General features: G+C 34.6%; 1 protein-coding gene across 2 annotated transcripts; it reads right to left on the bottom strand.

Moving 5' to 3' along the window:
- Positions 1-1,981: 1,981 nt before the first annotated feature.
- Positions 1,982-22,605, bottom strand: LOC139492370 (lupus La protein-like). 2 transcript variants are annotated; one of them, XM_071280575.1, is made up of 9 exons: positions 22,480-22,605; positions 21,664-21,740; positions 9,507-9,620; positions 8,734-8,837; positions 8,163-8,234; positions 7,297-7,330; positions 6,544-6,732; positions 5,883-5,997; positions 1,982-2,387 (listed from the first exon to the last, which is right to left on the bottom strand). In XM_071280575.1, exons 2-9 carry the CDS (start codon positions 21,712-21,714, stop codon positions 2,263-2,265), a joined length of 804 nt encoding a protein of 267 aa, XP_071136676.1. In that variant the 5' UTR covers positions 21,715-21,740; positions 22,480-22,605; the 3' UTR covers positions 1,982-2,262. The 2 variants fall into 2 exon arrangements, with proteins under 2 accessions (XP_071136676.1, XP_071136677.1); XM_071280576.1 differs by lacking the exon at positions 9,507-9,620.
- Between the last annotated feature and the right edge of the window lie 353 nt (positions 22,606-22,958).

Genomic DNA, 22,958 nt, shown 5'->3' with positions numbered 1-22,958 from the left:
AAAACTAGAGGCTCTAAAGAGCCTGTGTTGCTCACCTTGGTATATGTGAATATTAAACAAAAGAAGCAGATAGATTTATGACAAAATTGGGGTTTATCAGTCAATTTTTAACCATTTTTCGTAAATTTTAGTAATCTTTTACAAAAATCTTCTCCTCTGAAACTACTGGGCCAAATTAATCCAAACTTTGCCACAATCATCTTTGGGGTATTTAATTTTAAAAATGTGTCCGTTGACCCGGTCAACCAACCAAGATGGTCGCCATGGCTAAAAATAGAACATAGGGGTAAAATGCAGTTTTTGGCTTATAACTCCAAAACCAAAGCATTTAGAGCAAATTTGACAATAAGGTCAAGATCTATCTACCCTGAAAATTTCAGATCAATCGGATAATCCGTTGTTGGGTTGCTGCCTCTGAATTGGTAATTTTAAGGAAATTTTGCCGTTTTTGGTTATCTTGAATATTATTATAGATAGAGATAAACTGTAAACGGCAATAGTGTTCAGCAAAGTAAGATTTACAAATAAGTCAACATGACTGAAATGGTCAGTTGACCCCTTTAGAAGTTACTGCCCTTTATAGTCAATTTTTAACCATTTTTTGTAAATCTTAGTAATCTTTTACAAAAATCTTCTCCTCTGAAACTACTGGGCCAAATTAATCCAAACTTGGCCACAATCATCTTTGGGGTATCTAGTTTAAAATGTGTGTCCAGTGACCCGGCCATCCAACCAAGATGGCCACCATGGCTAAAAATAGAACATAGGGGTAAAATGCAGTTTTTGGCTTATAACTCAAAAACCAAGTCTGACATGGGTAAAATTGTTTATCAGGTCAAAATCTATCTGCCCTGAAATTTTCAGATGAATCGGACAATCCGTTGTTGGGTTGCTGCCCCTAAATTGGTAATTTTAAGGAAATTTTACTGTTTTGGGTTATTATCTTGAATATTATTATAGATCCTTTATAGTCAATTTTTAACAATTTTTATAAACTTTGTAAATTTTTACTAACATTTTCCACTAAAACTACTGGGCCAAGTTCATTATAGATAGAGATAACTGTAAGCAGCAAGAATGTTCAGTAAAGTAAGACGTACAAACACATCACCATCACCAAAACACAATTTTGTCATGAATCCATCTGCTTCCTTTGTTTAATATTCACATAGACCAAGGTGAGCGACAAAGGCTCTTTAGAGCCTCTAGTTATGTTTTATCGGTAAATGTTAAGTTAATACAAGTTTGATTATACAACCGCAATATTTTGAAGCCGTATACATCATTGACAGCATCTGGAAACATTTGGTTTCCAGACAATAACAGTATAAGAATATGGTTCTATATGAAAATGTACCTTAAGATTTCATAATATCTTTGCTGCATACACTGCTACTTTTGCAAAGGTACTATTTCTGTACTGAAAGTCTGTAGTACTGGTAATCTACTTTTAATATTCAGTACTTTCTTGTTATTTTTAAATTATTGTAATATTAAGGTACCTGTATTTTACAGTAATTGATTTGTACTTGATATTAAAGTACTGCAGATTTTTGGTTACGTTGTTAAATTTTCAGCAATTTTGAAAGATCGTCTATTTCAAATGTCTTAAAGTTATCATGATTTTCAAACATGGACTATTGTGCACTGTTGGAATTATTTCTGTACCAAAATATTTTGTATACAAATCAAGTACTATAAAATACAGGTACCTAACTATTACAATAAATCTCCAGTAAAGAAATACATTTAGTACTAAATATTAAAAGTAAATTTCCAGTTCTACAGATTTTAAGTACAGAAATATTACCTATGCAAAAGTAGCTGTGTATACTGTCTATAGAATTATCTCCCAACACCAAAATGCCCATAGACCCTGAATCTGCCATAGAGTAAACCCTTTAATTATAAAATATCTAACTATTAAAGATTAACAAAATTTCATTTTTTCTATGAAAAAGAATATTTACAATACCGTAAATAATTATAAATATGACAGGTTTGAGTAAATTTAATTAGTCCACTACAATCCGTATAGTGTAAATGTGAAGTTAAACCTACTAGTCTTCTCCTATTATATACTCAAAATCTGTCCATAAATCAACTTCAATGCTTTAATTGAAAATAAATTTCAGAGCTATGCTGATATATTGTCACTAAAAGTTTTCAATTATCGATTGTTCATGTCTCGCTGCAACATACATCCAGATTTCTCATCAAAATTCTATCTTCTCTTTTTTCAGAGTATTACTTGACTCCCAATCATAAATTTTGTAGACTCGTCCTCTCCATTCTTCTTTCTTTTTTCAGTTGATTGACTCTTTTTTTCCTTTGAATTTGTTTCAATATTGTCACCACTTGTCTCCAATAATCTATTTCTGTTTCACCTGAAGTAAAAAAAAAAGGTCCTTCATCAACACAATAAATGCACCAATTCATTGTTCCCTTATTGTAAGCAGTAACTGCTCTAAGATGTTTGCTATTTGAATAAAATAATTTCTCTTGCATGTTGCATTGCTGTGTCATTGATCCCTACCACACATGTCACCTGTATCATAAATGCCAACCTCGCATGCCTGTTGTGTCATTTGTGCCTATCTCACATGCCTGTTGTGTCATTGGTGTCTACCTCACATACCTGTTGTGTCATTGGTGCCTACCTCACATACCTGTTGTGTCATTGGTGCATACCTCACATGCATTATGTGTCATTGGTGCCTACCTCACATGCTTGATGTGTCATTGGTGCCTATCTCACATGTCTGTTGTGTCATAGGTGCCTACCTCACATGCCTGATGTGTCATTGGTGCCTACCTCTCATGCATGTCTGTTGTGTCATAGGTGCCTATCTCACACGCCTGTTGTGTCATTGGTGCCTACCTCACATGCCTGATGTGTCATTGGTGCCTATCTCGCATGCCTGATGTGTCATTGGTGCCTATCTCACATGCCTGTTGTGTCATTGGTGCCTACCTTGCATGCCTGTTGTGTCATTGGTGCCTACCTCGCATGCCTGTTGTGTCAATGGTGCCAACCTCGCATGCCTGTTGTGTTACTGATGCCTACCTCACATGCCTGTTGTGTCATTGGTGCCTACCTCATATGCCTAATGTGTCATTGGTGCCTATCTCACATGCCTGTTGTGTCATTGGTGCCTATCTCACATGCCTGTTGTGTCACTGGTGCCTATCTCACATGCCTGTTGTGTCGTTGGTGCCTATCTCACATGTCTGTTGTGTCATTGGTGCCTATCTCACATGCCTGTTGTGTCATTGGTGCCTACCTCACATGCCTAATGTGTCATCGGTGCCTATCTCGCATGCCTGTTGTGTCATTGGTGCCTATCTTACATGCCTGTTGTGTCATTGGTGCATATCTCACATGCCTGTTGTTTCAATGGTGCCAACCTCACATGCCTGTTGTGTCATTGGTGCCTACCTCATATGCCTGTTGTGTCATTGGTGCCTACCTCATATACCTAATGTGTCATTGGTGCCTATCTCACATGCCTGTTGTGTCATTGGTGCCTATCTCACATGCCTGTTGTGTCATTGGTGCCTATCTCAAATGCCTGTTGTGTCATTGGTGCCTATCTCACATGCCTGTTGTGTCATTGGTGCCTACCTCACATGCATGTTGTGTCATTGGTGCCTACCTCACATGACTTGTGTCATTGGTGCCTACCTCACATGTCTGTTGCGTCATTGGTGCCTATTTCACATGCATATTGTGTCATTGGTGCCTATCTCACATGCCTGATGTGTCATTGGTGCCTACCTCACATGCATGTTGTGTCATTGCGGCCTACCTCACATGTCTGATGTGTCATTGGTGCCTACCTCACATGCCTGATGTGTCATTGGTGCCTATCTCACATGTCTGTTGTGTCATAGGTGCCTACCTCACATGCCTGATGTGTCATTGGTGCCTACCTCTCATGCCTGTTGTGTCATAGGTGCCTATCTCACATGCCTGTTGTGTCATTGGTGCCTACCTCACATGCCTGATGTGTCATTGGTGCCTATCTCGCATGCATAATGTGTCATCGGTGCCTATCTCGCATGCCTGTTGTGTCATTGGTGCCTATCTCACATGCCTGTTGTGTCATTGGTGCATATCTCACATGCCTGTTGTGTCAATGGTGCCAACCTCACATGCCTGTTGTGTCATTGGTGCCTACCTCATATGCCTGTTGTGTCATTGGTGCCTACCTCATATACCTAATGTGTCATTGGTGCCTATCTCACATGCCTGTTGTGTCATTGGTGCCTATTTCACATGCATATTCTGTCATTGGTGCCTATCTCACATGCCTGATGTGTCATTTGTGCCTACCTCACATGAATGTTGTGTCATTGCGGCCTACCTCACATGCCTGATGTGTCATTGGTGCCTATCTCACATGCCTGATGTGTCATCGGTGCCTATCTCGCATGCCTGTTGTGTCATTGGTGCCTATCTCACATGCCTGTTGTGTCATTGGTGCATATCTCACATGCCTGTTGTGTCAATGGTGCCAACCTCACATGCCTGTTGTGTCATTGGTGCCTACCTCATATGCCTGTTGTGTCATTGGTGCCTACCTCATATACCTAATGTGTCATTGGTGCCTACCTCATATGCCTAATGTGTCATTGGTGCCTATCTCACATGCCTGTTGTGTCATTGGTGCCTATCTCACATGCCTGTTGTGTCAATGGTGCCTATCTCAAATGCCTGTTGTGTCATTGGTGCCTATCTCACATGCCTGTTGTGTCATTGGTGCCTACCTCACATGCATGTTGTGTCATTGGTGCCTACCTCACATGACTGTTGTGTCATTGGTGCCTACCTCACATGTCTGTTGCGTCATTGGTGCCTATCTCACATGCATATTGTGTCATTGGTGCCTATCTCACATGCCTGATGTGTCATTGGTGCCTACCTCACATGCATGTTGTGTCATTGTGGCCTACCTCACATGCCTGATGTGTCATTGGTGCCTATCTCACATGCCTGATGTGTCATTGGTTCCTACCTGACATGCATGTTGTGTCATTGGTGCCTATTTCACTTGCATGATGTGTCATTGGTGCCTACCTCACATGTCTGATGTGTCATTTGTGCCTATCTCACATGCCAGTTGTGTCATTGATACCTACCTCACATGCCTGATGTGTCATTGGTGCCTACCTCACATGCATGATGTGTCATTGGTGCCTACCTCACAGGACTGTTAAGTCATTGCTGCATACCTGATCACATGCCTGTTGTGTCATTGGTGCCTATCTCACATGCATGATGTGTCATTGGTGCCTATCTCACATGCCTGTTGTGTCATTGATACCTACCTCACATACCTGTTTTGATTTATTGACGCCTACCTCTCATATCTGCTGAGTCATGATTGATCAATGCTTACCTCACATTTCTGCTATATCAAAGATGCCTAACTCACATATACTAGTATATCTGGTGTTTCAATGCTAAATTTCTCTTATATCTTTGCTGCTATATCTCTCTCATGATGTTTAGCAAAGTCAAGGCAAATTTCCCCCGTTATTCCATCATAGAATTTCAAAAGGTTAATGGTGGATGTTTTCTGATTATATTTACTTGTTTGTTGACCCACTGAAACTGGTGTGCTAAATTGGGCAAAATATGCTAAACATGTGGTTACTAATTTATAGTTCTAAGGTGTTACCTAATCATTAAGTCCCATGACTATGGCGGTAACTTTATTGAAGACTTAACACAAAAGCCATTCAAACCATAACTACAGGTAGTATAGTCCATATAATCTTGCGCAAAAAATATAGTTTAAGCATGAAAAGAAAGTGATTTAAAAACAAAAAAAGTTTGAAATACTAGTTACTTAAAGTAGTTTTGTATTTACTACAACCTTGTAATACATCCATGTCAACCAAACAATTGTTGAAAAGAACATTTCCTTTGTCAGCCCCAATTTGTTTGAAAACCTCCAATGCTGTGCCTTCTTCCTCGAATCTTACATATGCCTGTGAAAAAGTGATATCTTTTAAGTATATAATCACAATGTAAACTGCAGATTTAAGCCTAGCTCACTTATTTCTAGACAAATTGTCCAACTGTCTGTGTTTTCATATTAAGGAGACAAAAATAGGAAGTAAGTGAAATCAATAGTATTGATTATTTGTATAATACATTTGTATTGCATGTACTTAGTGGGTGGGTTGATACTGCTGTTTAAAACACTCAGGAAAAGTTGTTTTAAGACAGTTTTGGCTACTTCGCTTTTGTTCATTGGTTCAACGCTAATAAACAAAATCTCTGCCTTTTCAAAATTTTGGTCAGTGGTGAATAACTGCATGATGATACTTATGAATTTCATTCCACACATTTGAGTCTGGAACACACATGACAAAACAGAAGAAAGTTACGGTATAAAAGAAATAAGGTAATAACATTTAAGCTGACCTAACTTTACCATTATACACCCCTTTTCTGCCTCTGGAAACACTTGGCTATACATTAAATTGCAGTTCCCGAACTTCCGTCTTTAATACATTTTCTAAAAACAATACCTGGGTATCACCCGGATTATAATCCACATGGGCCACTCTTCCAAAGTCTGAGAAATATTCTTTAATGTGTTTATATCCTAGTTCAGTTTCATCTATATCGTCTGAGTAATTATTTCTATTTCCATGTATACAAGTTCTAATATTTGTAAGATGCAATACAGCTCCGTGGGTCATCTGTCTAATGATGTCCTGTTATGAAATATACAATTATTATGATTGACTGATTGACTGACTGACTGTCTGTTAGTTTTAGGAATAATGTTTAAATCCAGAATTTAGCTTTTGATAAGAATTATAATTGGGTTTAATTTATGATATATTACCCGTATCAGATTTTGCCTACTGGACAGTAAAACCTCAAAATGAGGTCACAAGTTTTCACAAGTTTTAAGTATGCTGGTGTACACAAGTCTCATAATTACATAAATATTCATGATCCAGTCAAAAGAAACCAGTGTGATTAAAAACAAAGAATACGTAACTTGATGACCAGATCTAGATCAACGATAAAAGGACAATTATATGCAAGATTTCAATTTTACAGTGGAAGTTTCATTGTCTAGTCGTATGTAGTTGTTCAGCATAACTCTTATAAAATGAAACCATGATTACTTATATGTCTACTATTTGGTCCTTTTAGGCAATATGACTGCAAGGAAATAATTTTCATTTGGTATTTACCTTGTCTGTTACAATGGGAACTGGAAATACCCAATATACAAGATGTTATATTATAACAGAACAAATACTAACCTGTCTTTTTTCCTCCTTTTTCCTTGCATTATCTCTTTAAAATAGAATAGGAAACATGTATGTTTTAAAAAAAGGTAATGGTTGAATACTGCTATAGCTAATGCAACTTGAGGCTTCGCATGCTATTGCTCAAGTGGTTATACTTAAAGGACTTAGGATATCTGGTTTGTTCAATAATAGCAGTTGTAAAACAAATATTGTGCATGGCTTGATTAATTTACATGTAATTTGAATCAATCTGATGCATGAGCTCTCAGGTTCTTTTTTTAAATTCAATGGGATGATGCTGAAGAAATCCTCATGGTTTTGTGGAACAAGACAGAAACAAACTTTTATAACTTACTAAAAAACAAAAAGCTATCATGTCTCTTCTATTTTTAAGCTATTTTATGACATTAATATTAAGGAGGTGTAGCCAAATTGCGCAGTTGTAGGGAGATATTCTATATAAAACATGTTTAAATAGGCAGTTGGATTGCATAAGTGTGTCATCATTAAAATACACCTACAGTAGCTCGCATCTCAAAATTTCTGAATTAAATTGTTAATCGTCTTTGCTGACTCAAAATAAAACATTTCTTGTCGGTGATAATTAATGGACTCTTTATCTTTCTTATGGACTTTGAAATCTCAGTTGATTGTGATATATATATTAAGCACATTATCCCCAAACACAAGTTAACCAACACATTTTTATGTCTTAATCACCATATGCAAGTTTTTTAGACATTTTGTGAAATAGTTTGATATTTTAATTAGATATTATCCTGACTGACAAAATGCTTTCATTTACAGAAATAGGGAGACTTCAACTATTTCAAAATGGAAAACAGTCTTGTGCTGACTATTCCAGTAAAAATACTTACTCCTCTCTTTTCCTTATTCTTCTTTCCTTGTTCCCTTTTGTTCGTTCTTTATTTTTTTCATAATAATCCAATCTGTTATAATTATAATATAGTAAATACAATGCATGTTAGGAAGATTCAAACTGTTACTGTTTATCTGCATTTATATCTAACGTCTTGCTTGATCTGGCTATTAAAAATTATCTCCCTTGGCAACTTTTCAATGAATATCAGATTTTTGTTTTATTATTATTGAATATTGCAATATGATTATTAGCAGAAAAATATTAGATTAATAAAATTACCCCCCCCCCCCCCCCCCCCTCAAGAAAAAATCATGATAAAAGTAAGTAAATTATGTAATTTTTGAGGTACTGTATAGCTTGCTGTTCGGTGTGAGCCAAGGCCTTTATATAGTGTTGAAGACCAAACTTCCTGTTAGCTATGATGGTTGACTTTTATAAATTGTGACTTGGATGGAGAGTTGTCTCATTGGCACAAATACCACAAATTCTTATATCTATAAATCACTTATGCAGTCTTTCTACCTAAATGTTGTATAATACTATCCAATTCTAAACCATTAACTCACTTTGTCATCTTGTCAAGCATGTAGTCACCAATTATAAGTATATCACTAGAATTAACAAATTTTTCCATGCTGTCTTTAGAACGAAACTCCACATACACTGCTCCCTAAAAGGAAATAAAAATCTAATGTAAGAAATTTTGAGCAATACATTCAGCATTTATTTCAAATGATTTATTAGAATTCAGTTTCTCAAATACTAAGTTGTACTTATAATTTATTTCCCATAATCTTGAAAAAGGCACTCAGCATGATTTCGTAATTTTTAGATAAACATGATCAAACATGGCGTGATGTAAATTTCATTTAAGATTTAATTCGTAGCAGTCAGTTTACCATCTTCTAAGGTCTTGTTAAATGCAAATGCATAATATTTGGCCAAAATTGTAAAAATCAAAGACAAAAAAACTAAAGATCAAAGGAAAAGGTCATCAAATAAGCATGATAATGTGCAAGTCTCACTTGGCTGTCTTATCGTACAGTATGAGGAGACAAATTCTTCAACATATTACAATTCAAACATATGCATATTCACACAAATTGATTTAAGCATGGTACATATTAACATACGTATTCAATAGAAATAAGAAGATGTTTTATAAGTGCCAATGAGACATTTACTCTCCATCAAAGTCACAATGTGTAAACAATACATTTAAAGTATACAGGCTCTTTAATCACCGACTTTCAGTCTATTATATCAGATTATAACTTACTTTAACTTGCATGTTACATATATTAGCTAATTTGCTATAGCAAAATATGAATACAAATACCTGAAATTGATGGACAAAATCTGTTTTTAAATAAACACTGATTACTTCATCACCAAAAAATCTGTAAAAATATTCCTCAACTTGACTCTGGCAAAATTCTAATGGAAAGTTACTCTAAAAATTTAAAAGAAATTTATGACACACTGATTCTACAAATTAACAGCTCATCACAGCTGAAAGTGATAGGAGTTTCTATATGATAATATTGTTTAAAAGTGTCACCAGTACAGTGTGACAAACTTCAAATGCAACTTTAAAAAGTACTAAATTACCAGTCTTATGTGCCAAATTGCAAAATATTTAAAAATCAAATAAGATATTATACAATGTATTATTATCACATATAAATAGTTAAGGGAAGTTTCTATGTTATACTCAAAAACATTTATTGGCTTCTGATGATCTCAAATAGATGCGTTTAATACCATAGTTTACAAATGGTATGTACTATATATACCATGGTTTTTACGAGTTAACACATTTAAACAAACGAATCCGAAGGATGAGTTTGTTTAAATATGTTAATGAGTAAGACACATGGTATATGAAATTTGTAATATAAATAAAATGATTGACAGCTTCAAGACCTTCAACTAATATTGGAAACTGATCACGTTACAGTTTTATCCAATGAAATGGAAGCTCGCGCAAGTCACTTTTGCGCTTGCTTCGTGTATGATCGTCTGTGAGTAGTCATCCCTATGAGACTAGACCACTTTTCCCCCATAGACCCAATGTTAAAGCCGCCATTTTGTTTGGAGGAGGGAATTTTCGACAAGGGTCAAGTGGTCATTTTTTTTTTATTAGTAATATAATTAAGGAAATGTTGTGTTTTCTTAATTGATAATTAATTATGTCTTAATTAATAATTAATTATGACAAATAATAATGTAATTAAGTATAATGATTAATTTTTAATCAAATATTCCATGATGACAAAGTCTAATTCATATTAAATTGATTAATTTCTACTCGGGTAAATAGGGTTTGACCCAATTAATTAATCCAGACAAAACCTTTTTTTGTTGTTGTTGATGACCAGTTAAAGAATAAACAGTATGCCATCCTTTGTATTTCAAAACATGTACAGCGTATTCCAAAATATTTTCTTCAACTTTGCCGTATTTTATATGACCTACTAAGTGAACCGTACATTCAATGTTTACATGAGTATAAATAGATGTTTGTGTAAATGTTATTTTCATTGACAGTGAACGTTTATTTATTTTTTGTTTTTTTTTTGTTTTGTTTGTGAAAGTCGGGTGATATCGATTATTGTAAATTAGAGACATTTGTTTCAAATGAATATAATCAAAAAGTGATAACTTGGGTCATGTTTACATTTTGACCATGTTAAACTGACGCTATCAATAACTGGATTATACCGGTTTTATATACCAATACATAGATAAACAAATTTCAGACCGATTCTCGCAATGTATCTTTTTTTTTTTTAATTAAGACTTAATAAACAAAGAAAATACACACAATAGACCCTCACACACACACACAATAGACCCTCACACACACACACACACACACACACACACACACACACACACACACACACACACACACACACACACACACACACACACAAAACACCGTATAATGTAATTTATAAAGAAGTATAAAAGAAATCGGTAGACCTGACCAAAACCGACACGATTTGTTGTTGTTTTTACAGAGAGATCCCCCGTTACGATAATAACTGTTCACTAAAATTAATCCATGTGAAATAAATGATAATTATTAACGCTAATCAATTCCATGAATAAATATTTAACGTTATCCGATAATTTGGGCACATCCATCAATTTTAATCATGTTAAAATGTGATTTTCTGGTAGCAGCAATAAAAACACGACTTATCAACATGGCGGACATATTTAACTGAACAGGTAAAATTTAGGGGAAAATGGATCAGTCCAATTTAAGGGGGATTAAGGAGGATATGAATGTTGATTTCTTATTAAGATCTGTGTTAAAACGATTTTTTCGTGATTGTTTTCTACATAAGTGTAATAAAATGTCATTATTTATATTGTTTGTTATGTAATTCCGTATTTAAATGGATTTTTAATTTGTGAACATCAGAGTTGTTTTCCCTATTGGTGAACCGGTCCACGAACCACTATAAATACGACAAAACTCAGGTGAGTTCATGTCTCTTGAGTTAAAGTTCCAAGGAACCACCACGTCATTTCGAACTGAAAATAGTTGTAAGTATTTAAACACCGTAAAATATTCTGATATATGGAGATAAACTAATTTTCTTTAACTAGAAAGAGTAACTCCGTTCCAATGGCAGAGAGTGTGGTCCTTTATGCTCGCAATTGCCTTGGAATAGATATCAACACGCCACCTCTGTTGATATAAGGGTGCTTCTTAAAGGTTATTAAATTCTTAACTTAATTAATGAACATACGTATTTTAATAAGTAATAATTATATTTCAAGGTTAATATACATGAACATCTAGAGTAGATTTCCACGTGCATGTATGTGAATGAGGCTCTAGTTGAGGTCATTTAGCCAATAGCGGATGTTTGGTGCTTGACATGACCTGTCCACTGTTATGAGTCTGACTATTCATCCGATCCTACACATGCATGGTCTCGTTTATCGAGGGGAGACTCCGCCCTTTTAGGAGTCAGCGTGAAATCTTCTGAACGTTTCTCGTAAAGGGCATCAGAAATGTTTAGATTTTCATGTATATTTATCTTTTTTATGATTATTAGTTAATATTTTCGAGAAAATACATATACTATCAATAAACAAAAAAGTTTGGTACAAAAAAAAAATAATATACACTGTGAATTTGATATTTTTTATTTGTAATACAATTATAAAAGAAAACAATTAGATTAAAAGTCTTTAACATCACTGGCTTTCACCCATGAATTAAACTTGGTTGGCCAATTTAACCATTTGATATAATATTGTTTATAGGGTCCTCTTCCTTTTGTTTTTAACACTTTCTCAATTTTCCACAAGGAATTGTTTTTGACGTTTATTTGTTGGAGTTCAGATTGGTAGTAGGATCCAGAAATTTCATCTCCATGGTAATCTTTGATGCGATATAACGGTGTCATGCTTCTCCAGAATCGTCCGGATATCGTGAATACCTCACCCGTCCATTTTTCGTCATATTCCCGAGAAAAAATATTTCTCAAATATGTAAGTCTAACCCGATCGCCAAGTTTAAACCTGAAGTGGTAAATTTTCTTTAACTTTCCAGAATGTGGTCTTGAAAAATATTTCGATAAGCGGACCGTTTCAGCATTTTCTTTTTTTACTTCTATGGGTGCCATGTCGATAGTGCTATGAATAGTGTGGTTGTATCCATCTGCAAAGCTTTGAAGCTTATCTATGTAGCTGTAAGACTGATTGTACGAAAAGTAGCGATATATTTTCGCTTTTATTGTTTTTATAACACGCTCGGACACTGATGCTTTGACCTCATTCAACGCATAAAAATGATTAATCTCTTCCTTTTTAAAAACTGTCTGAACTCTCTTTGCCTTGAACTCCTGTCCCATATCCGTTCTTATTCTATTTGGAACTCTTCCTGTTTTAAATATGTCTTGAAATGCAGTTGCCACGGACTCGCCTTTTTTATCTTTAAGTTTTCGTAACCATAAATACTTTGAAAACACATCGATGACTACCAATACGTATTTATATTCTTTGTTGTATTTTGAAAACTTCACCATATCCATAAGGTCAGCAGACCATTGGTCATCTATGCCAGCAACAACAATTTCCGTTCTATTCTGTGGTCTCCTTAATGGTCGTTGTAAACTGTATGGTTCTTGGCTTTGTAACCATTTTCGTATCTTATATTTACTAATTTTGTACTTCCCTTCTTTTTGTACATAATTATAAAGTTTGTCTGGTCCAGAAAAACTGGCAGGATTTGACGGAATGAAGTAAATTTCCTTTAGATATTTCTCCCATGCAGACATGTTGTCAACACAAATATCAAAATGGATATAATGAAACGCGTGTTATACAGTACGTTATAAAGGACTAGTCTTCCTCTTGTATATCTTCGTCAGTGTCCTCTTCATCATCCTCATCGTCATTATCCTCAGTGTCAGTATTTATTTCAAAGTAATCATCATCAAATAATTCATCAAATTGATGTCGCTTTTTCATGAGAATACGCCGAATTTGAGTTTCGTAATCTGTATCGTTTTCAGCAATATCCTGAATTTGTTGTACAATGTCAGAGTGCACTTTGCTTTCATCTAGGGGAACTATCAGTTTCAACAATTCAGTATAGCGTTTAAAAAATTGACGTTGAACAATATGGCTTATTTTTTCATTGCTTCGTTGAATTGCATCTTCCTCATTCATACCTTCTTTCACGTACTTGTCATATTTTGTATCCCAAGTATCTTTCGCTGTATCAATGGCTTCATGTAATAGGCTTTTATATCCTTCATTATCGTCCATATTAACATCTTCACTACCATCGTCTGAAACACTATCATATTTAATCCATTCTGAGGTTGATTTTTTTGAAGGACTTTCATTTCCTAGGTCTTCGTTGTCTCTTTTCCTTTTCAAATATTCGTTTTCTGGACACCAATGTTTGATATGTCTTTGTAAATCGTGCATGCTGTCAAGCACTACTCCACAATCGTCACAGGAGGGCATTTTTTCATACGTCTGTTCACCAGGACCGTCTTCGTAAGAATAAGGAACGGGTGAATGTTGGACTGTTCTTATATCATTTGAAGTAGGAATGACTTTTTTGGTCTTTGCTGATTGTTGCTGTAAAACGTTTCCAAGCAGTCGGTTCGTTTCGGGTGTCGTTGGTTTTAAATCCAGAAGAAGATAGCCAAATGGTTGACTAGTTGATTCTTCAAATTTTTCTAAAAAGTATGGTCCTTTTCCAGGATACATTTGTCTGCCTAAAGTCATTATCTGTTGTTTATCGACAGGGTTGTTAAATAATACCAAGTAGTGACAATTTCTTCTCTGTGTAGGATCTTTACTGAAGTAAAGATTTTGATTTAATACTATTTCTAGATTTCTATGATGGCTACCTTCCGTAAACAAGTCTGTGATTCTAGGATCTTTTGCTGATGTTGACATTAAATCGTCCAAAATTATCATATTTCTTACACTTGGGTCTATATAACTATCCTTCTCTAAATCAACTGGTATTCCTTGTATAAATTCAACATATGGTCTAACCGTCTTTTGTATTTCGTCGTAGAGTGGTTGCCAACGTCTGTATAGCCATAGTATTCTGTGAATAGTGGGCTGAATCAATCTTAAATTTTGAAGAAGTTGTTTCACAAAAAATGTTTTGCCACATGATGTTGGTCCGCTCACCGTCATCGTGAATGGATGTTTAAAAACAAAGTGTTCTGTTTCCTCCTTCCGAGGCGGCGGAGGCATATCCTCATTACGCGGTACCTGCTGATCCCCCCTTTGCGGCGGCGGCGGCGGAAGTGATGTTCCTTCCCTCTGCGGCGGCGGCGGCGGCGGTGATGTTCCTTCCCTCTGCGGCGGCGGCGGCGGCGGTGATGTTCCTTCCCTCTGCGGCGGCGGCGGGTCTTCATGACTGCTCTGCGGATATGGTTCAGTGATTCCATGTTTGTTTCTATGATGTCGAATCATAACGTCTTTTCTAGAAAATTGAAGTTTACATACGGGACACGTTTTATCGTCCATCTGTTCTCACACGAAGGCAGCTGTATACTGATATATCTATCCAGTGTTTCAATTTATATATTTATATTTGATAATACGGCATTATGGGTAAATATACTACTATTTAAGATAATTTGTTTTTTCGGAATCCATTCATTTACATTTAAACAACAAGGAAAGAATGATGCCTAATAGATTTGAATGTCAACAATGTGGTGCATCATTTTCCAAAGTTGGGATGTTAATCAATCATCGTCGACAATTTGGACATAAGGATACTTTTCCATGTACAATTTGTCAGAAAACGTTTGGCCGAAGGGATAATCTGGATCGTCACATGCTGCGACATCGGGATGGGTCTTTATTCCAATGTAAAACATGCGGTCTATTGTTTTCAAGAATTGATAATCTACAGCGTCACACAGAAGAAAAACATACCCAGACAGGAGGAGGATTAAAAAGAAAAGCCACGAATGATGAAAACCCAGTCTTAAAGCGACACATCACAAGGAAAGACAACCCGGAACAGTTTTATGACCTACGTGTATTGTCAACTCAGCCTATACCTAAATTCAACACCACAACGACTCGTTACAAAGTATCATTCAAAGAATTAGAAGTGCAGGATTTACCACAGATTTTGAAAACTTTACGACTTTTGTTTGGATCCATTATCAATAACATAACAGAGTTTATGCAATCAACAGATCTTATTCGATTGTCAGTTCAATGTCCTGAGCTGGACTTTCCTATAACAATACCGTTTATGAAAGTATCTCAATTGTCCGTTGAAACATTACTACGTGAAATAGAGAGGGTATTGCAGTCGTATGAACAATTTGTTTTGGATGATTCACTTGAAATAGAGATGACACACGTTGAACTCCCTGTTGGTGGAACAAGAAATCAAGGAAAATACGTTGATCTTGAGCGATTTATGAAAACTAAGCAATGTATTCTTACCATAAGAAATAAAGATGATCTATGTTGTGCCAGGGCATTAGTTACCGCAAAAGCAAATCTGGACAAACATGAGAAATGGAACAGTATTCGTCAAGGTAGAAAAATTCAAGAACATCTAGCAACTGATTTACATACTCTTGCACATGTTCCTCTGCATAAATGTGGAATTGAAGAAATCAAAAAGTTTCAAGCAGTGATGCCAGAATATCAAATACACGTTGTTTCAAAGGAACACTTCAATGGAATCATATTCCAAGGACCAGAGGCAGAAAAAAAGATTTATTTGTATTTTCACGACGAACACTTTGATGTGATTACTAGTATGCCTGCTTTCTTATCCCGTAATTATTATTGCCACACATGCAAAAAGGGATACCAGCATAAAGAGGAACACCGTTGCAATAACATCTGTACATCATGCCATAAAATTCACGAAAACAAAGATGACGACTGGATATACTGTAACGACTGTAACCGTCATTTCAATGGTGAAGAATGCTATAGACTACATGCACAGACTACCAGGAAAGGAAACTCTACATGCAAATCATACATTAGATGCAAGATTTGCAGTCAAACTATTAATAAGAAAATGCACAAAAAAGAACATATATGTGGTGAGATATATTGCAAGACTTGTAAAGATTTCTACGAAGTTGGACATCTCTGTTTCATGTTGCCGGTTGAAGGTGACAAATTTACAGAAAACACTCTAAATGACGATATGGACACTGTAGATGAGGATGACACCAAAAACCAAGTTTATATTTTCTTTGATTTCGAATGCACTCAAGACGATTTAGTTGAATGTGAGGACGGGTTTAAACCAGAACGAGGCACCTCGAAATGCAAGAATTGTAAAAAATCTAAATGTGGAACTTATGAACACAAACCAAACTTATGCGTTGTACAACAAGTATGCTTAGAGTGTTTAAAAGAGGATCTGACACCACTTAGTGTATGTGAAAATTGTGGAAAGAATGAACTTATTTTCAGCGGAATGAATACGACATATGATTTTTGTCAATGGCTTTTTTCTGGAGAAAATAATGGCGCCACAGTGATCTGTCACAATTTCAAAGGATATGATTCTTTTCCCATTCTACAATACCTGTACCAGAACGGTGTTCTCCCAAAGATTGTTCCGAGTGGGGCAAAAAACATGTCTATCGAAGTCCCGTCATGCAACATACGTATGATTGACTCACTTAATTTTCTACCCATGGCGCTTTCAAAACTGCCTAAAATGTTTGGTATCAAAGAACTACAGAAAGGATACTTTCCACATCTGTATAACAGAAAAGAAAACCAGACAAGCGTTCTTAATCAGCTGCCAGATGTCAAGTTCTATAACCCAGACGCAATGAAATCAGAGGACAGAGAAAACTTTCTTGAATGGTATCAAACTAACGTGAAAGTCATGTTTGATTTCCAAAAGGAACTTTTGAAATACTGCCGATCTGATGTAGATATATTAAGACGATGTTGTTTAAGGTTTCGAGAATTGTTTATGTCTATGACTAAATCAGCTACTGGAGATGGAGGTATTGATCCGTTTGAAACTTGTATTACTATAGCTTCTGCATGTAATTTGGTGTTTCGCACTAAATTCTTACGTGCTGATACTATCGGCATCATACCAGCACAAGGATATCGTCCTGAAGAGAAACACTCTGTAAAAGCCATACAATGGATTAAATATATATCACAAACAAAGGGGGTGGATATTCAACACGCTCGAAACGGTAGAGAGAAGATAATTGACCAATACAGAGTAGATGGGTTTTATGAGAACAGCGAGGGTGAAAAGATAGTATTGGAATATCATGGGTGTTTTTGGCATGGATGTCCAACCTGTTACACACAGCATACCATCAACACTGTCAATAAGTTATCAATGGAGGATTTGTATCATCAAACTATGGAAAAGAAAACCTACATTGAAAAACAGGGTTACATATATACATGCATTTGGGAATGTGAGTTTGACAAACATATCAGAGAAAACGAAAACATTAAAAAGTTCATCGACTCCTTGGATATTGTTACTCCATTAGAGCCAAGAGATGCCTTTGCAGGAGGGAGGACAGAAGCCTTTAATTTATATCACGAATCGTCCTTTGATGAGTCTATCAAATACTACGATGTAACCTCGCTTTACCCGTACATAAACAAAACGGGCAAAGCTGTAATAGGGCATCCTAGAATAGTAACAGAAAACTTTGATGATCTAACGATGTATGAAGGACTAATCAAATGTAAAGTTTATCCACCTAGAGGCCTACATATCCCAGTGTTACCCGCTAAAATTAACAACAAACTGATGTTCTCCTTGTGCAGAACATGTACTGAGATAAAACAGCAAACAACGTGCCGTCATGGCAATGAAGAAAGGTCTTTTACCGGAACATGGGTGACAGATGAGCTAAAGATGGCAGTAAATAAGGGATACATACTAAGTACAATATATGAAGTCTGGCATTTCGATGAAGTTGCGCAATATGACCCCGTTTCAAAAACAGGAGGCATTTTCACAGAGTACATAAACACTTTTCTGAAGATGAAGCAAGAGGCAAGTGGCTGGCCTAGTTGGTGTATAACCAAGGAACATAGGCAACATTACATTCAGGATTACTATGAGAAAGAAGGCATTCTACTCGATTACAATAAGATAGAAAAAAATCCTGGGTTACGCGCACTGGCAAAACTAATGCTAAATAGTTTTTGGGGTAAGTTTGGACAGCGGACAAATTTACCACAGGTCGATTATGTATCGGATCCTTCTATATTTTTCGATATGCTGACCAGTGATCAACAAGAAGTTACAGGTGTGAACTTTGTAACGGATGAAATGGTGGAAATGCGTTGGAGGAATAAAGCGGAATTTGTTGAGTCATCAGGAAGAACTAACGTCGTGTTAGCGGCTTATACAACTTCTCAAGCTAGACTCAAATTATACAGTTATTTGGAACAATTAGGACAGCGGGTGCTTTACGCTGATACTGATTCTATTGTTTTCACTGTAAAGGAAGGGGAATGGGAGCCGTCTTTAGGGGACTACCTCGGAGATCTTACGGATGAGGTTCCCGAGAACAAGATTACACATTTTGTAACAGGTGGTCCAAAAAACTACGCATACAAATTGCATAAACCTGATGATAGAGGAAATCAAACAATTTGTAAAGTTCGGGGTGTAACGCTAAACTATAAAAATGCTTTAAGTATCAACTTTGAAACAGTGCGTGAAATGGTTACTAATGGCAGCCAAGATGACAAAATAACTGTTTGGGACGAGAACAAGATTACAAGAGACAAACAGAACACTAGAATCATAACAAGTAGAGAGAGTAAAGATTATAAAATTGTATTTGACAAAAGAGTTATCACTGAAAAGTTCATTACAAAACCTTATGGATACTAGAATGTGTAGCTTCTTAATCTTTTATAGATGAATGTAATTGCTTTTCAATTAAAATATGATTTAAACAAACTGTTTGCTATTTTGTTTATTTATTTACTGCGTATATATAACATATACCGAAAAAAATATTCAAACAACAATGAAAGCACAAAATGAAACACATTTATCTTCAAATCTTTAAGATTATACATACAAGAAGCGAGGATCTCATTTTTACTATTTAGATTCGACTTAATTAACAGATGCAATCATCTTTAATCATCTATAACTGACCACCAAAAAAAAATAAAATCACAAAAATATTGAACTTCAAGAAATTCAAAAAGAAAAGTCTCTAATCAATTGGGAAAATAAAGAAAAATCAAACACACAAACGAATGGATATCTATCTATTTAATTAATTTGATGATCAAATAACTTAATTAAATTATTTTGTTTCATTGTAATGACAATGTCATATATTTGTATGTTTGGTCGATTAAACCATCACTTAAAATTCTGATACGCCATTTAACTGACCAAACAACCATGGTCTAAAACTATAATCAATCAATATGACCATTTGACCAATGTCGACGCTACATAGTAATTAGCAATTTAATTAATAGACTTAGTAATATTATTACTTGTCATAACTAATTATTAATTAAGGAAACACAACATTTCCTTAATTATATTACTAATAAAAAAAAAATGACCACTTGACCCTTGTCGAAAATTCCCTCCTCCAAACAAAATGGCGGCTTTAACATTGGGTCTATGGGGGAAAAGTGGTCTAGTCTCATAGGGATGACTACTTCTGTGTTTAATTTCATAATGTCATCAGACTGAGGTAAACAAAAATGTCGGATTCCATAGTTAAATAGTTATTCTAATGACGGTAAGAATTGGTTTTTTTTCACAATGTATCATGCAAATTAATCATATTTTACAGAATTTTCATCTAATTGAAAAATGCTTTTCTTCCGGTATTTTATTAGATTATTTATTAAAACACAATTTTAATGATAAAACAATATTTTAACAGTGGCGGATCCAGGGGCGTACATAGTATACGTCCCCTAATCATGTTTTTTTCACAGATATTTGTAGCCGATATTTATTCCTTTTTGTATATGTACCCCCCCCCCTTTTAAATCGAAATTTAATTGAATTTTTGCAAAGGAAATGACAGTTTTAAATTTTATTTTTTTCAAAACTGAAAGAAGAAACATTTAGTAATTGTTTCAAAAATTAAGGGAATTCGTAACAATCCTATATAGTTTGAAAAGGGTTTCTTGAAATGTGGTATACATAATTTATTGCTTTTTCTTATAAAATGAAAACAAATGAAGATCTTGATCTTTTAGTACGTTTTACAGTTTCCTAAATATTTTAGAGGCGGATACATTTAAAAAAAAAAAAGGTGGCGCTTCAGCCATGGAATAACATGAAAATGAATATGTTATACAATGGTTGAAGCTCCGCCTTTTTCCTTTGGATTCTAGTCGAGTTGCATATTTAATAAGCAAAGTATGGTACAACATAAATTTGCATATACTATACCATGGTTTTCCCTCACCACACTTTTTAAGCAAATTATTTCATAAAAACATCAAAGGAAAAAATCCAATTTATGTTACAACTTTAAATATAAGGAGTTTCGCTTAAAGGCAATTAAGGTACATCAATTTAAATTCCATTTTTAGAAATTGCAGTTATCTGTACTGCCAAATTATTATGAAGCAAATGAATGAGATTTGACCAAAATTATAAAGATCTAAATGGAAAAACAATAGATCAAAGGAAAATAGTTAGGAAAATGCGTGAGTCTGGCACAAAATTGTGTGAGATTTACAGCACTGATCAATAGAGACGAGAATACCAAGTTTCTGAGAAATTTAAAAATGTTGTATGATTATACTTACACAAATGAATACTCAAAATTTAATAAATAAACTTTTTTTACCAATTAATAGCTTTAAAAAAAAGACATAAAAGTCATCTAATAATATATTTTGTCGTAAGATAACAACTTAAAAAATGCTTAAATCACACAATACAAATATTTTTAACATAAAATATAAAATATGTAAGCAGTTAACTTTCATTGCATTAAACTTACAACGTAAGCTTTCCTTTCATTCAAGGCCGAAATAGTTAGGATATCTGTCATGACTTTCACTATTCAATTAAATTGCTCTAAAATAATAATATAGAATATATAGATACAACTTGTACAAAATTCATAATATACTATTCACATATGTGTAACAAAGAGATTGCTAAATTTCTTGTTATGGTGGTCATTACATAAATTGACTGCGTTAAACCATTAGAAAACGTTTAGATCATCTAGAGACATAAAGACAAAAGCTTAGCACTGAACTAATTCCAAACTCATAGTAAGATTTTCTAATTTATTTTCAAGCCGAAATTTTATACAATGGTTAATGTTGATATAATATAAATTCCTACTGTCATACAATGTTGTACACTTCTGTTGATGTGTCTTTCCTAGCTACTCTGTATCTTTATTTTATTTTAATTACAACTATTATACCAAATTATTACAAACAGTTATTATTACTTGAAATGAGTAAATTGTTTCACTCTAATTAGCACAATAGTAATTATTACAATAATTAACTAATAGTACTCATGTTAACCAGATTGTTCAAATAAATTAGATCGCATATATTGTCATAATATTATTGTATACTCTGTAACTACTGTTCTCTGCTGTCTTTTGTTTGTCATATATTGTATATATTTTCGTTTGCCATAGCATGTATATGCTACTTGCAAATAAAGTATTCATTCATTCATTCAAATATTTAGATTAAATGTTGATAACTCAACTTGAACTTTTCACTTGATTTCTATACCAATTTATCTAATTCATCAACACCAAAATAAGTTACAATAATAACATACTCACCCGTTCTTGTCTAAGGTATATATATACCAGTAGTTTTACTTCTACTTTCAAGAGTACATGGGTCCCTATGTACATTAAACTGCTATACCTGAATGACTTTTCATTGTTGATTAATTATGAAAGTGAACTCTTAAAAACTGAACAAAGGAAATGTACAATATCCAAGGCAATTCCCATAGGAGCAAAAGAAAAACAAATCATGAGTACTTTCGTTTGTCTAATTATTATAAACTAAATGAAAACTGAGAAGAAACAACATTGTAAACTATATATAATGGTACAATAGATATAGGAAGATGTGGTATGAGTGCCAATATCTCTCCATCCAAGTCACAATTTATAAAAGTTAACCATAATAGGTCAAAGTACAGTCTTTAACACGGAGCATTGGTTCTTAAAGAACAGCAAGCTGAACAAAAAGTGTCGAAAAGGCGGCAAAGTGTAAAATAACATTTAAACTAATTTTATAAAAGACCATA

The sequence above is a fragment of the Mytilus edulis genome, chromosome 10 (genome assembly GCF_963676685.1).
Source record: "Mytilus edulis chromosome 10, xbMytEdul2.2, whole genome shotgun sequence".
NCBI classification, from domain to species: domain Eukaryota; kingdom Metazoa; phylum Mollusca; class Bivalvia; order Mytilida; family Mytilidae; genus Mytilus; species Mytilus edulis.
The sequence above is the reverse complement of the archived record's forward strand: the minus strand, read 5'-3'. Positions and strand labels throughout refer to the sequence as shown.